This window comes from Gavialis gangeticus, unplaced genomic scaffold (genome assembly GCF_001723915.1).
Source record: "Gavialis gangeticus isolate Ggan-Ray unplaced genomic scaffold, GavGan_comp1, whole genome shotgun sequence".
In the NCBI taxonomy this organism is placed as follows: domain Eukaryota; kingdom Metazoa; phylum Chordata; order Crocodylia; family Gavialidae; genus Gavialis; species Gavialis gangeticus.
In genome coordinates, this window is record NW_017728992.1 from 163645195 (window position 1) to 163659876 (window position 14682).

General features: G+C 46.7%; 1 protein-coding gene across 5 annotated transcripts; it reads right to left on the reverse strand.

Annotated features, from left to right (window-relative positions):
- Positions 1–9541: 9541 nt before the first annotated feature.
- KLF10 (Kruppel like factor 10) lies at positions 9542–14604 on the reverse strand. 5 transcript variants are annotated; one of them, XM_019528039.1, is made up of 4 exons: positions 14476–14604; positions 12954–13193; positions 11937–12843; positions 9542–11089 (listed from the first exon to the last, which is right to left on the reverse strand). In XM_019528039.1, exons 1-4 carry the CDS (start codon positions 14509–14511, stop codon positions 10833–10835), a joined length of 1440 nt encoding a protein of 479 aa, XP_019383584.1. In that variant the 5' UTR covers positions 14512–14604; the 3' UTR covers positions 9542–10832. The 5 variants fall into 5 exon arrangements, with proteins under 5 accessions (XP_019383584.1, XP_019383585.1, XP_019383588.1 ...); XM_019528040.1 differs by having other exon boundaries at positions 14465–14574; XM_019528043.1 differs by lacking the exon at positions 14476–14604 and adding an exon at positions 13915–13987.
- Positions 14605–14682: the final 78 nt, after the last annotated feature.

Genomic DNA, 14682 nt, shown 5'->3' on the forward strand with positions numbered 1-14682 from the left:
AAGAACACCTGGAGCCCTCTGGGACAGGACTGACCTTGCCTAGACAGGCCCTCCCCATAGGAGAGCAGAGGTAGTCTGCCCCATAAAAGTGGTAGTGAAGACTGACTCCTTGGGACGCCCTCTCTGTCTGGACCAGCACCAGGCCACACCACCCATCCACCCAGAGGCCCTGCCAGCATCCTCCCTCTGGACAGCACCTACTGGACAAGGACCCCTTGCCATCCTGGATAGATAGCTACCACTCCCCACCCCCTCTTCAACCAAGGACTTGGACTTTGCTTCTCTTCCCTACCTGGACTCCAACCCTTCCACTGAGTCTCTTTCTCCTGCTGCCTGTGTGTGTGTGCGTGTGTGTGTGTGTGTGCGCGCGTGCATGCATGCGCACATGTGCGCATGCGTGTGCGAACCAATAACTTCATGGGGCTGTGTAAGGTGTTGTCTGTTTAATAGACCTGCTATTTTGAAACCCGGAGTTGGGTTTTTGTCTGTTTCCTGACTGTTTCCTCCTTGCCACCACTTATCTGTGACCCCAGTCTAAGCTGTCAGCCTGTTTCCAGCCCCAAGCTCCCAGGTTTCTGCCTTTCTCTGTCTCTCTTTCCTGGCTGTCTCCTCCTTGCCACCACTTATCTGCCCCACCCCCCAATATCTCAGCTGTCTGCCTCAGTTTCCAGCCCTAATCTATCTTAAGTAACTCCAAGCCTCAATTCCTCAGCCAGCTTCTCTCTAGTCCACCAGTTCTAATCTCAGTTCTGGCAACTTTCACTCCCTACACATTAACTCTCTCTCACATTAACCTTCCCCCAAGTATCTAAGGTACCCCAAGCACACATATATGTACCATGCCATTTGAGTTAGGAACTTACCTATGTGTAGGTGGGTTGTGTGTGTATGATATATGAATTAGTGATCTGTATATGTGTGCAGGTATGGACGATTGATTTTTGTCTAACTTTTGGGGTGTATAGTGTATGTGATTGAATTGGTGATAGGTATGCGTGTGCCTAGGCTAGTTTGGGGGAGGGTGGTGCATGTGTGTGCGCACCTAATTTATTTGTGTGTTTGTATATGTGCAATTGTGTTACACCCTCCTGTCTAACAGCGCACTATTGAGATCCTGAGAGTTGGCCTGACCCCACAGGGCAACACCATAGTCACTCCTCCTGATAGCCCACTGGGTTTCCTCATGGCCCCAAAGGGAGAGGAGGCCCAGTACCTCTTTCCAACCCTAGCTATTAGCAAATTTGGATGATGCATTAGGAAAGGATATCATGAACATTGTGGGTCTTTGCTGGCCTTGTGTAATGCACTAAGTCCAAACAGGTCCTCGAACCACTGCTGCTGTAGAGCTCAACAACATCAGGGAGTATGGTACAGGATGACCTTCATGCAGCGCTGCAAATAGGTGAACAAGGCCACATGTGACCCCTGTGACTCCTGGTCAGTAGAGTTACTCCTGAGCCACAGAGCAAATCAGGTTAGAAGAAAGAATAAGAATGGTGGGTGGGTGGGTGGAAGACTTTTCAGTTATGGCTGCTGTGCTTCCTGTGAAGCACTTGTCATGGCAGGTGTGACCAAAGCAAAGACATCGATTAATTTTGTTGTTCTGTTATGAATCCTCAGATCCCATCATCTAATTAATGCTGTTCACAGTTGATCACAAATTGTGTTTCCATAAGATCAGTCATATATTTTATTCAAAGGTGGGGACTCTTGTTCATGATGCCATGTCTTCTAACAGACTTTTTATTGGGCTATTCCTCCATTCCTATGCAAGTGGTGATGACACTAGTAGGTAGATGACAAATGGTCCCAGAGGGATTTTTGTTTGCTTGTTTGTTTATTTTTTGCTAGCTTCTCCATCAGTTTGCTTAGAAAATGGAGGTTACACAGTGGATAATAGTTTCTGACGGCACTAGCATTAAACAATTTTCTTTCTAGTCAGATTACAGACAGCTTCAAATGACAGTGATCTCTTAAGTTTTGCTTTGCAAATATAACCCATCTCTTTAATATTTTTCATTTCCCAAATACTCAATTAAACATATTTCCCAAGCAGGGTCTTTTTTAATATCTGAATTTCCTACTCATATTAAATGCCAATTGCCAGTTACTAAGCAATCAATTTGAAGATCACAGGAGTCACAATTAAATAATGACAAGTGGATGGTTTTCAGCCCAGACTTCATTAATGAAATGACAGGTTTGTGAAGCTTTTCTTAAAAACAGACTTGATATATTTTGATCCTACTTGCTTGTTTTCTAGGTGCTTAGAAGTTAACTCGGTTAAGGAGAAAGCCCAAAACTTTAAACTGAAAAATATTCAGAGAAGTTTGAGCTTGCCTGGGCCTGGGAAATATTTAGCAGACACTGGGTGTGCTCAGAGGCTTAAGACAGCTGTTAGTATAGTCTTCATTCCTCAACTAGTGCTAAATCAATTTATTTGCAAAGTCACTGCCATACTAATAACTTGATGCTTGCTGAAATCTTCAAAGCAGAAGAAAAAGGACAAACGGTAGAACGTTTGTTACAAGGACATTATCCTGACTCTTACAGGTGATCACCAGAAAGGCACACGAATGCATCGAAACTGCATTATCTTAACAAAGGTCATGTTAGGAGAACTAACAGGCAGCCCTGCGCATTAGGACTGCAGTTAGGACTAATTGCCTAGTAGCCCAAACCTGCCAGAGACTAACTGGCAGCCCTGTGCTAACTGATGAACCAGCTGGCCCCTGTTAGGCTGTTGGGAGAGCAGCCTCCCGTTTTAGTCCACCTCTGGCAGCCTGCAGGTCAGTTAAGCTGTAGGGACTCGATGGTCTAGTGGGCAGACCATCCAGGGGAGGGCTATAAACAGGGAGGCTAAAGAAACCCACAACCATACAGTGGAAGGGCAGGAGCTAGAGCTCAAATTACCAAATGTGAGGGGAAATTCCAGAGGCAGCGTCTGAGTCACAGGCCGAGTCAGGGACCGCTACCCCGGAGGGGGAATTCCAGAGGCGGGCTGAGTCATGGGCCGGGCCAGGCTCCGGAGCCTGGGACCAAGCTCCCCAAGGCAAACAGAGTTCCTAAGAGCCAGAGCTAGAAGCAGAGCTGAGCAGTGTCTGAAGCCAGAAAACCAAAGATCACAGGATCCAGAGGCTCGCTACAGCAGACTGGCCTCTCTGGATCTTGTACTTTTTGGTTTTCTAGCTTTGGATCCTGCCCTGCTCTGCTTTGCTTCTGCGCTATGGCTCTTAGGAACACCCCAACAGCCAATTTTCGGTGGCCCTAACAGTGGCCAACTGGCTCATTAGCTGGGTGAGGCTGCCATGTGGACCGTCAGGCAGGTTTAGCCAACTAGGCAATCAGTCATGGCCAGGCTGCCTGTTAGGGCCCCGACAGTTCTAAACTGCTTAATTTGTTTTACATATTTATGCCAGAGTTGCATCACTAAATCTACTGTTTTCTAACATAGCTAACCTATCAAAAATACAGGGCAGCAATCTCTCCAGAATCCTGAAGACACCGACAGAGGAGAAGACTGAAGATGGGACGCGTCTGACTTCCCTAGACGTCGCCAATTAAATAAAGAATTCTAGATTGTGGTGTAGATATAGCTGGCTTTTAACACATTTTTTCTTTGATGATCTCTTCCTCCCCAAGCCAATTTTATATCTTGTCTGAGGACTTGCAAGTATCTCCTGGGTGGTCCAAGGTTGTGGGCAAAGCAGCCAGTCAGCAGTTTATTTACAGTAAAAATGGCAAGTTGTGAGGGGAAACCCTATGGTTCTGCACATTTTGTACAAGGCTAATGATATAATCCTCCTCCTGGCTCCAGAAGCTCATGCCACGTCTGCACTGTGTCACTCGGCCTGACAGCTAAGAGGAATGCCACTCTGCCAAGACCATAGTGCGAGCTGGTTAAGGGAGGCTTGAAAAAACTCTGAAATTCAAATTCCACCAGTAACAAGCTGAAGAAAGTCAGGGTCTAGCGGTCTCTGAGCAAGACTGTGATACAGGAACTGCTGTGATCTAATCTTATCTCTGACTGTGGGTGGTTTGGACAAATTGCTTTAGCTGTCTGCCTCTTCCTCTGAAACACAGGGATATTACTTGCATAGCACCTAAGACTTTAACAGGGTTTGTGAAAATTAATTAGCTGGCAGCCAATCCTGAACAGTGCTGAGTACTCAGGTCCTGTTGAATTCTGTGGGAATGGAGGAGCGGGGCTGCCTTATCTTTCAGGAACCACTGCACAAGCCTTATGCAGTTTTCGGGCTTATGTCTTTGTCACTATCTACTTGCTGTAATGTTCACAGATCATGCTGAAGATGAGCAGTAAACAAGAAAATGAGAAGTTGTGGGCTCTTTAGAAATCTCCATCCCATAGCACCTGTCACAGCCTTCTGTTACTTCTTGGGCCTCACACTGATAACTGGTCACAATGAATTTTCAGGTGGAGAGAATTGCACAGCAGCTGTAACATTTGGATGTGTCTAGGATCCAGTAAAAAGTGTGAGGGACAGTTCTGTCTACCGTCCACAGCTAGAGTGAAGAGGAGGAATAGATACAAGTTCATTGTAAAAATTCTCACCGGACCAGATAACTTACCATATTGGTAGATAAATAGACATTTAACCTTGATTCCTCAGATTGGTTGTGACCACAGACTCTTATTTCGGGTGGGCTGCTGTTACTGGTCCACGAGAAATGTAGAGATGGTCACAGGGCAGCACCTACAAGACAGTGATGTAAATAACAAATCATTATTTTAATTGACACTCTTCTGCTGCTCTCTGCAGAGAAGCCAATGGATGTGGAGACTTCCCTGAACTCTTACAGCCAGAAAAGGTCTCTTGGCCATGGTGAAAAATTTGTGTGGGGCTATTTTCATTCAAAACAAAAGTACATTTTATGGTGAGTATTTTTGTTTGTGTTTCTAGTTTATTTGGCTATGGCTAGGGACCAATCTTTGGGGAGACACAGCATTTTTTGCAGTTCACTCACGGTGCACAGAGCCAGTTTCATGGGCATTTCATGGTGGCCGTGCTCCTTGGTGCTGATGGAGGAGAGGCCCCGAAGGGGAGGAGGGACGAAGGGGCAGCCACTATTTTGTCTGCTGCCCTTTGTGCCGCCCCACCAGTCAGTGCCTTCCCCTCCTGGTAGTTTGGACCTCTGGCTCCCACTAAGAGTCACCATTTGATTATTGCTTTTTGTTCATTTCATGGATTTTGCAGACAATCCCAGATTTCAGTGTTTCTGCAATATCTACAAAACTGCGAATTAAGTAGGTTCCTAGCTATGGTACAAGGAAAATGATAAATATAATGGCTCTCATCATGCAGATAAGTATGGAAAACTAAGTGCAGTCAGATTTTTATTTTGGCATAAAGAAAACAGTCTAGAGGAATTTCATGGAGAATATGTCTGCATATCCTGTAGAATTCTGCTGTCGTACAGTATTGATTTACTGACTTCTATGGCTCATCACTAACTGAAGATTTGACTTCATGTATTCACCTGGAAAAACCTATATTTTCATGCTTTAGGAGTAAGATAATATTCCAGTGGTCTAACTAGCATTTAGCTCTACTGCTCAGAGACATTAACAATATTACAAGGCTGAGGGTCACATGTTCTTGCTACCATCACATTAGCCCCAATATTGACACTAAAAAATAGCATAAGTAGGGCTCCAAATGATTCCTGAACCACATCTTTTAATTGTGCTCACACAAGTTTACACAACAGAGTGTTAACATGTGAAGAATTGTTTTGCACCTCATTCATGCTGGCAAACTCACTTTTCTTATGACTGGCTCAGCTCCAGCTGTGGTAGTAATGGAACAACATCTCAGAATTTCTTAGTGTAGACCAGGCTCCTGCTCTTTGACCTGCTCACCAAGAAAGTGGTGATCTTGAGTAGGCAGATATTTTTATACAAAAGGAAAATAGGTGCTACTGAGACCAAATCCATAGGAAAGACTAAATCGGTGTAATAAATTCTAATCTTCCTGTGAAAGTTATATCAACTTGAGGCCAGATATAAAAAAAGCACTTAGTCAGATGTTAGGAGCCTAAATCCAAAATTACAATCATGAAAATCTCTACAGTTCTGGAGGTGCATAGACTTCGCAGGCATTTTCACAATTAACATGTCCACGGTGCATAATGAGCACCCATTCCTTCAGCACTTTGCCAGAAGTATCTCAGCCTTGACAGGGCTGACCACCTCAACACCTCTCTCATACTGAAACCTAACTGGGATGTGGAAGTTAGACATTCCTGTGTGGGGTCCAATACATTAGGTGTTCCCAGAGCATGCCAGACACATGCCTTCAAGATCGAGCTCTGCACAGAATATAGTGGCAGCCACTCCATTTTCTTAAAACAAAGTTGGAGGATGAAGTGGGTTCTTGATAACCCTCCTGTTCAATTTCTCTCTCACACTGAAGGCCTCAAACCTCTGTCCCACCTTCCCAGAGAGCCAACCTCCTTCTGAAGCCAAACCACTATTTGCGGGGGATCAAGATTTATTGGGTCATTCAAAACACAGATCCTCTGTAGCCTAAAAGTTTGGTTACTCACCTTGGAGTGTTCTGGGCCCTGATCTCAGAACTACTTGCACATTTTATTCAAATACATTAATGTAAAACACAGACAATGGTGAAGAGACTGGCACCCCCCTCCCTGCACTAAACACACACACATACGCTGCGCCTTACCCACTAGGCTAGGACAAGGGTACGCTCTGGGAAGGTGGGAGATGTGGGCTTAAATTCCCCTGGGCAGACAAGAGTGTTGAATCAACCTGTGGAAAATCCTGTCTTGCTAAGCTACTGTATAAAAAGGGGTATACTGTTACCTCTTTGTGACCCTGCTACTGCATTTTAAAGTAAGGTTAGCCACTGGCCAGCTATTTAAAAGAGAGGACAGAGGCTCCTACCCTTAGTAGACAAGGGCTCTGGGTTATGAGTCCTGAATGGAGCAGGGCATGTAAGCTTGAGAGAGAGGCAGGATTTAAAAACACTCTCTACCCACAGCATTTCCTTTTGGCTGGCTTTGGTCAACTCCTTATTGGTCAACTCTCCCCAGACACTGTATATGGCACCTAAACACCCCACATGGGATCCTGGATTACACTCCAGGGGCCTTCTGTCTCCAGTACCCCTTTATATGTCTACTACCTTTAAACTTAGTACCAGTTAAACGTTTTTTTCTGAAGTATTCTTCTCTATGTATGGGTATTAGAATGTGTTTCTGTGACTGCCAATAAAGAAATAAAACTTAATAACTTAGCTTAAGTAGGGCTTTTCAACCAGAGGCCCACAGTCCACATGTGGCCCACAAGGGATTAAGTTGCAACCCCTGGGCTCCTGCCTGGCTACTACTCCTTACAAGCCTCCAGGATCCTTCTCCTTCCTCCCGCTTATGCTTTTCTGTGTCTGCCTCAGGGCAATGTAGCGTAGCACTAGCTGCACTGCTTTGGGGAGGGCAGAGCAGGGTGGAGAGGCACCTGTGCAGCATGTAGCCAGAAGGGACCTGTGGCTTACCTTAGCATGACCCACAGATGTGCAGCCCCCACTGGCACAGCCCACAGAGCCTTCAGTCCCCAGCTGCTTAGCAGTTAATCAGCCTTGGCTTCAAACAAAAAAACAATTAAAAAAAAACCTGCACGTGTTCTGCATGAATTAGATTGTTTTATGCACTCTCAGTCCTCAGCCACATAGGGAAAAGTTTGTGGCTTCAGTTATGCTTAATAACTGTTATACTCTGCTACATATACTTATTCCAGAAAATGTACCCTGGAACAAGAGAGCTTAAAAAGGTGACTAAATATTGTGAATGCTTCTTAATTGCCCATCCCTTCCATTAGGGCTGTGCAAAACGGCTGTTTCATTTTGGTTTTGGATTCAGCATTTTGGAGGGACAATGATTCATTTTGGTGTTTCAGATCACTGTCCTATTTCGATTCAGCCAAATCTGTTTCAGAGTTTCAGCACTGTTTTGGTGTTTCGGCCATAGGCTATAATGGCAAATCACTAAAACGCCTATAACTTTGTCATCTCTTGCCTTATTTGGATGATTTTGCAGGGATGGTAGCCCCTTCTGAAGGCACGAAGTCTGCCAGGTTTCAAGGAGATAGGTACAGAGGTTTTTGTGAAACTGCACCTCAAACTGTTCAAAGCAAAACTAGTATCACTTGCCAGCAGCGGCAGCGGCAGCATGCTGTCATCCTGTATGCAGATGTGGGGGCCTGCTTCCCACGGGAGGAGTCTGGCACAGCCCCGCATCTCTCACGGCGGGCGTGGGCCACCGGATCTGTGTACAGGATGACAACATGCTGCCACTGCTGTAGAGGGCCAGCACCAGCACTGGGTTCTTCCTGGTGCTCAGTGTGGGCTGTGCCAAACAGACTTGGGGGCTGGTGCTGGCCCCAGCCAGAAGCAGTAGCATGTCATGCATGTACTCTATAGCCGGTGAGTGCAGAGCTTTTTTTTTTTTTAAATAAAGTCCTGCGCTCACCGGCTGCAGCAGTGACAATTGGGGCCTCTGGGCACTCATGGAAAAGCCCCCCAGTGCAGTATGGGGCAGCAGGGATTGCCCCCCCTCCCCAGCACCTGCACAGCTGTTGCCCCATCACGCAGGTGCGGCACAGCTTGGTAGGGCACTGCACGCCGTCCAGGAGCTGGGGTGGATCCACCTGTTAGCCTGCTGTCACCCTGAATCATCAGGGGCACGCGCCCCCCAGGAACAGCTGGGGGAAGCGATCAGAGAGATGGGAGAAAGATCAGAGAGCTGGGGAATTGAACCAGGAACTGGGGGAATGTTCAGGTCCCTGAACATTCCCCCAGATCCCGATTGGATTCCCCAGTCCCTTGTTTGATTCCTCTAGCTCTCTCGTCTGTTCACCAGCTCTTCCCGGGGGGGATACAGGCCCCCCGGATCTGTGTGTGGGGTTTCAGCAGGCTGTCGCTGCAGGCTGGGGTCAGTGACAGCACTCCAGTCTTCCTGGTGCTCGATCCGGGGTGTGCTGAGCAGCTGCTGCTGGCCCCAGTCTGCAGCAGCAGCAGCCTGCTGAAACCCCACTTGCAGATCTGGGGGCCTGCACCCCTCGGGAAGAGCTAGGGAAGTAATCAGAGAGCTGGGAAAATCAAACCGCGAGCTAGATGTCAATATAGGAACAGTCTTTCTCCCCCTCTTTTCCCTCCCTCTTCTTAGTTTTTGTTTCCATGCAAGCATGGCTCCAAAGCTCCAAAAATTCTCCAAAACGTTTTGGAGCCTTCCGATTTGTTTTGGAGCTGTTTCGGAGCCTCCCATTTCAATCCAGATTCAGTGTTTCGGGCGCCAAACCAGCCCAAAACACCTCCGAAACAAAATGGCTGCCAAAATTTCATGCAGCCCTACAATCCATGTCTGGCTTTTTAAAAACATTTAAGAGTCATGACCTAGTCTTTCACTACAAGGCTAATATTGATTGTGATGTTGCACTGGCCTTTAGTGGGTTCCTCAGGCAAATAATGCAGTCAATATGTATCACATAAGGGACAGAAAACAGAAATCTGTTATTAAAGAAAATTGTTCTTTATTGTAAACAAGGTATAAAGTACAACATAAGAAATTGTGCAAATCTTTAAAGTAGTCACAAAAGAGCGTATCTAATACACTATTTTCAAACTCTTCACTTTTCTATATTTATGTACTCAGAATAGTAGGATAAAATAGAAATACAATTCATAAAAGTTGATGCACTGTCACATATCTACAGTATTAATTCAGGGCTGGTGACTTTACTGCCTTATTTTATGCTCCAAATGTCTCCTAAACTTAATACAGCATAGAATAGAAGCTTTTTACATAGAGACCATTTCTCTCTAATAGAAACCATTGCTAAAGAGAAACAGCATTAAGTAACCTAATATTCCTGTTTTTCCTTTCTTAAACCCAGTTATTTTAAAGGTTACATTGCTTTAAAACAAAGTGCACTGTATCTGTTTAAAAAAATGCAGTGGTGTAGAATGTTGAAAGGTATAAAGGAAACCCATAAGCAACTTAAAAGCAAAAGCATCATAAGATGCCTATATATAACCAATCATGATAATCACGAGACTTTAAAAAGAATCACAAAAACAACATTAATGGGGATTCAGATACTTTTGGTTCTCTCTAGCCATATGGCAGCCCCCATACAAAAAACCAGGTTTGACAATATTGTCAACCTAGCATACATGGCATACACTGTGTGTTAAAAAACTGTATGCTGGAGTTAACAGGCCTAAATCTCAAGAAAGCTGAGCCCCAACCCACCTCAAAGTTACCACCCCAATGTGATTACAAAACATCAAATACATATCCTATCAAAGAAAGGTGACAGAAGTAGGATATTTGCTTTATATTACCTCGAACAGGTGCATTTTATATTTGTTTGTACCATGCACTGATCTCTCTCTCTAGTCTGTGTTCTACCAAAGACTCAAAATAGTTTTGAAAGTTGTCATCTGAGTTGGTCTCAAACATCAAACTCCCTGTGCAATTTACACCGGACCAGCCTGTACTATATGCAAATAATTGCTAAAAATTCAAAACCCTGCACTCCCTGTGCTCCTCTGCTCTAGACCCTTCACTTTCTCTCCTCACTCCACCCAGTGCAAACACAACCCGACATTCCATTATTAGTCACTGGGTCTCTCAGTAATGCTTCCTGTGCCAGAGCACAAGTGTCTTTGCCTCTCTGTTATAGTGCCTTCAATAGCTGGCACTAAAGAGCAACAGACTTGAAGTGGAAGCTTTTTTACATTGCTGCTGATACACACCAGTGACAACAGTTACTTCCAGTAACTTGAGGAGTTCTTTCACTGTGCAGTTACAGATGCAGGTGGCACAATGTCATTTAGTTTGCTCACTTCCATTTGCCAGTTCGGTAGCTTCTTAGCTGACAAGTGGCGACGTGCATGCTTTGTTAAGTGGTCACTCCTCATGAACCGCCGGTCACACATTGGGCAAGCAAACTTTTTTTCACCAGTGTGTGTTCTACGATGCCGAGACAGTTCATCAGAACGTGCAAACCTTCTGTCACAGCCTTTCCAACTACAGCTAAAGGGCTTTTCACCTGAAACAAAACAGAGAAACATGAGCTTTGGACCAGAAGTATTTGTTAGACCAATTCTACCCTTCCAGTAGCGAGAAGAGGTTTCTTTAAAGATCTACAATGTTAGAATGATTTCTAACTGGGTTAATAAGGTTTGTCAACATCACCAGGGAGCCAGTTAGTACAAAGGGTTAACACACACACCTTTCAAATCTGGAAAACAGAGGGCTCAAGTTGCATATTTTGTGGATCTGTTTTCAGACATTCTAACCTGTGCTTACATATGCTATAAATGTACAGCAGGCTTGGGGTGATAAATACCCTGCCAAGAATGCAGCCTGTAGTAAGAAAAGGGATGGATGTTACCTGACCAGCTGGAAGTGCGCTGGCAAAGTTGCGTTTGAAAATAGGCATAGCCACTGTCGTCTCCTAGTGCACTTATAGTTGAAGCTTTTCTGCATAGGGAAGTTCTTTCATAATAAGCTTCAAAAGTGAATTAAGCTAAACCAAAAGCTCTCTGTGTACAGATATTATTTCACAGAGACTATTGTGAAAAGTCTAGTTCCATACAAGCCAAGTCCTCACTTCCAAACTTTACTAAGAGCTGGACTAGACACCTGAAGGATAACTCTAATGTGCTTCAATGACAAGACTATTACAATTGAGTCCTCTTTTTCAAGGCTATATCAATAGGCATCAAGCAAATATAAGTGCTAACGGGACTGCCCCATGATTTGCCCACAAAGCCAGAGCATTAGTAATCAAGTAAGTAAGAAAAATAGGTAAAAATACCTAGAACACTAATAAACAACGTATACAAAACAGAACTTTCTCTTGAATTTGTAATGGACACTGACTAATGACTTACCTGTGTGTGTTCTCACATGGGCTTTCAAATGTGAACTTTTGAAGTAAGTCTTTCCACATCCTGGATAGTTGCAAATGTGACTTCTAATCCTTGAAGAGTCAACTGGTGTAGTGACTTTTGCTGCAGGAGGTGTAAAACCTGGGGCAGGGGCTATAGGAGAGAGTCTAGTACCATTTGGACTAATAATTGGAGCCTTTGTATTCTGCACAACTGACTGGGGCACAACAAACATAACAGTTCCTTTAGGAACCTGAGTTCCCATAAACATCATAGGCTGGCAAACGGTAGACTGTTGGCTACAGGGAGCGTTGGGCACTACTGTTGTCACAACAGAGTTGTTTGTAGGAAGTGGAACCATCTGGCAAATGACTGGCACAGGTGGGACTCCACAGGCTGGCACAGCAGACGAGGGTACGATCATTGAGGACTGTTGTGCTGACTGTGGAACAGACTGAGGTCTAGTAACTGAAGTCTGTATCGGGGGCACTGGACTAAGAGGTGGCGCTATACTTGGTCTTTCTTCTACAACAGGTGAGTTGTTACTGTCATTTATTGTTCTATATGATGACACAGTTGCACCAGATGAGTTTTCTTGCGCAGTTTCACCAGGTTTTTTGTTATTTTCCTTCAAAATACTATCCTGATACTTCAGCACACTGGCAGCTCTCAGTGGACAAGTTTTGTGATTACAGAGCTGCGCATCAGCTGTATGGCGAATGACACTTGTTGCTTGAGCTTTCACCACTCTTGATGCTGAAGGTTTTTCAGTCTCTTTATAAGGTGTTACAGGAACAGGCTTGGAAATACTGGTGGATGATTTGGATTGCACAGTAGATGGCGCTGGTGCTGCTGGATGAATTACTTGAGACATCTCAAAATCTGAAGGGCTGTAGGGTGGAGTCAAGCACTAAGGAAAAGAAATGCAACATAATCAGATAACTATACTGGGCAATTATTTCTGACTGTTCGTGGTATCTAAACACTGAAAGAGTAATTCATCGATACAAAAAAACTTACAAATGCTGGTATTGTGTGAAAGTCTGCTGCACTGGAAAGCAGGCTGTCGTCATTTTCTTCTGACATATCAGATGCTGGTGTTATTGGTCTCAGGTCAGCATATTTCTTGAAGTCTGATTTCCAGTTACAGCTCATAGACATAAGAGCTTCTACAGCTTCATAGTCACTCTTTTCAGTGGAAGCATTCCATGAATATCTAATATCATTCTGCTTTTTGAAAATCGCCTCCATTCCTACCTCCTGTGAGACAAAAAAAAAAGGGGGGGGGGGAGAGAGGTTTAGCTCACTTGGTGAATTCCTTGGTGAAACAGTTGATTAAAAAGATGAATTACAAACAGCAAATGCAACATGGAAAACACATCCCGCTTTATGGAGCAAATGCAGTATTTTCAAAGCATGAACTTTATCACATCCTGTATGAAGATCACAAAAGGGGGGATCAGACTGATGAGGGCTGCAGGTGTGCATTTCCCTCGCACCAAGGGCAAACACATTAAAAAACCCAACGAAATCCAGAAATTATTTTATAATTACAATTTTGAATTCTGATGTCAGGCAAGTCTGTTCCTAAAGCAACTTCATTTGCTTTCCCTCTTTCCCGTCTGGGTTCAGACCCCACCTCAAGTCATCTTGCCATCACAACGCGACTGGGCACAACATGCAGTTTGACTGGGGGATGACGCTCCCCTTGTACTCGGCCTTTGTTCACCCGGGCGGGAGGACGGACGCGGTGGCAGGGAACGAAAAGAAGAGCGAGGCAGCAGGCTGCGGGCTGCTGTCAGGGCATCAAGGACCAGAAGGGAAGGCGCTGGGCGAGGCACACAGCGGGCGCCCTGACCCGAGCCTGCGAGGACGCGCAGACAAGGGCCGTGCCTGCCCGGGGGCTCTCCTGGGACAAGCTGCCGGGAAAGCCCTGCCCGGCTGGCGCAGTCAGAGCCATGAGGCAAACCAGTGACGCTGCCTCTGAGCGGCTCCGGGAACATCTCCTGGAGCAGAAGCAGCCGAGCCCGAGCAGGGCCCCAGCGCCAGGGCGAGGCCGCCCCGGGGGGAAGGGGCGCGCGGGGTCTGCCGGGAGCGGGCGGGGCGGGGGAGGGAGATCCTAGCTGGCAGCGGAGGTGCCTGGCGCAGCGCCACGTTCACCTCGCAGCGCCCCGGTGACTCACTGCGAACATTCCGAGCAGCACGCCCGCCGCCCCCGCCCATTGGTCCCCGCGGCCGGGCGGCACGGCGGCTCATTGGCTGGCACAGCGCTGGGAGGGCGCATGTGAACAAAGCGTGATCGGCGGCTGCAGCACAGCGCTCAGAAGCGTGAGGCGGGATCGCCGCGCCGCGACCTCTCACCTACTTCTGCCGGCTCGCGCCCCGCCCTGCCTCTCTTGCAGGCAGGGAGGCAGCGCAGGCCCCGCCTGACAGCGCGGCGCGGCCCGGGGTCGCTCCCCGCCGAGCCCCGGTCCCCAGCACCCCCGCACCCCCCTTCACCCCCACAGGCACCCCCCGCCGCCTCGCAGCACCCCGCACGTACCGGCGCTGGGCGCAGGGGGACCCCGAAGTTGAGCATGGCTGGGGCGAGCAGCTGTCCCACTAGCTCCGTGCCGGGCGCGCTCAGCAGTCGCCGCCTGGATTTTCCGCGCCGGCCGCGCTTCCCATTGAGTGCCGGCCCCGCGGGGGCGGGGGCGGGAGAGGCGCAGGCCAATGGGCGGCGCGGGTGTGCGAGGCGGCGGCCAATGGG

Bases quoted from the DNA above. Each gene is read 5' to 3' on its own strand.
- KLF10 (XM_019528039.1), bottom strand. From the start codon at position 14,511: ATGCTCAACTTCGGGGTCCCCCTGCGCCCAGCGCCG. The intron at 12,844-12,953 runs GTAAGTTTTTTT...TCTTTTCCTTAG, and splicing joins TTCACACAATACCAGCATTT to TGCTTGACTCCACCCTACAG. The intron at 11,090-11,936 runs GTAAGTCATTAG...GTTTTGTTTCAG, and splicing joins CCATGTGAGAACACACACAG to GTGAAAAGCCCTTTAGCTGT.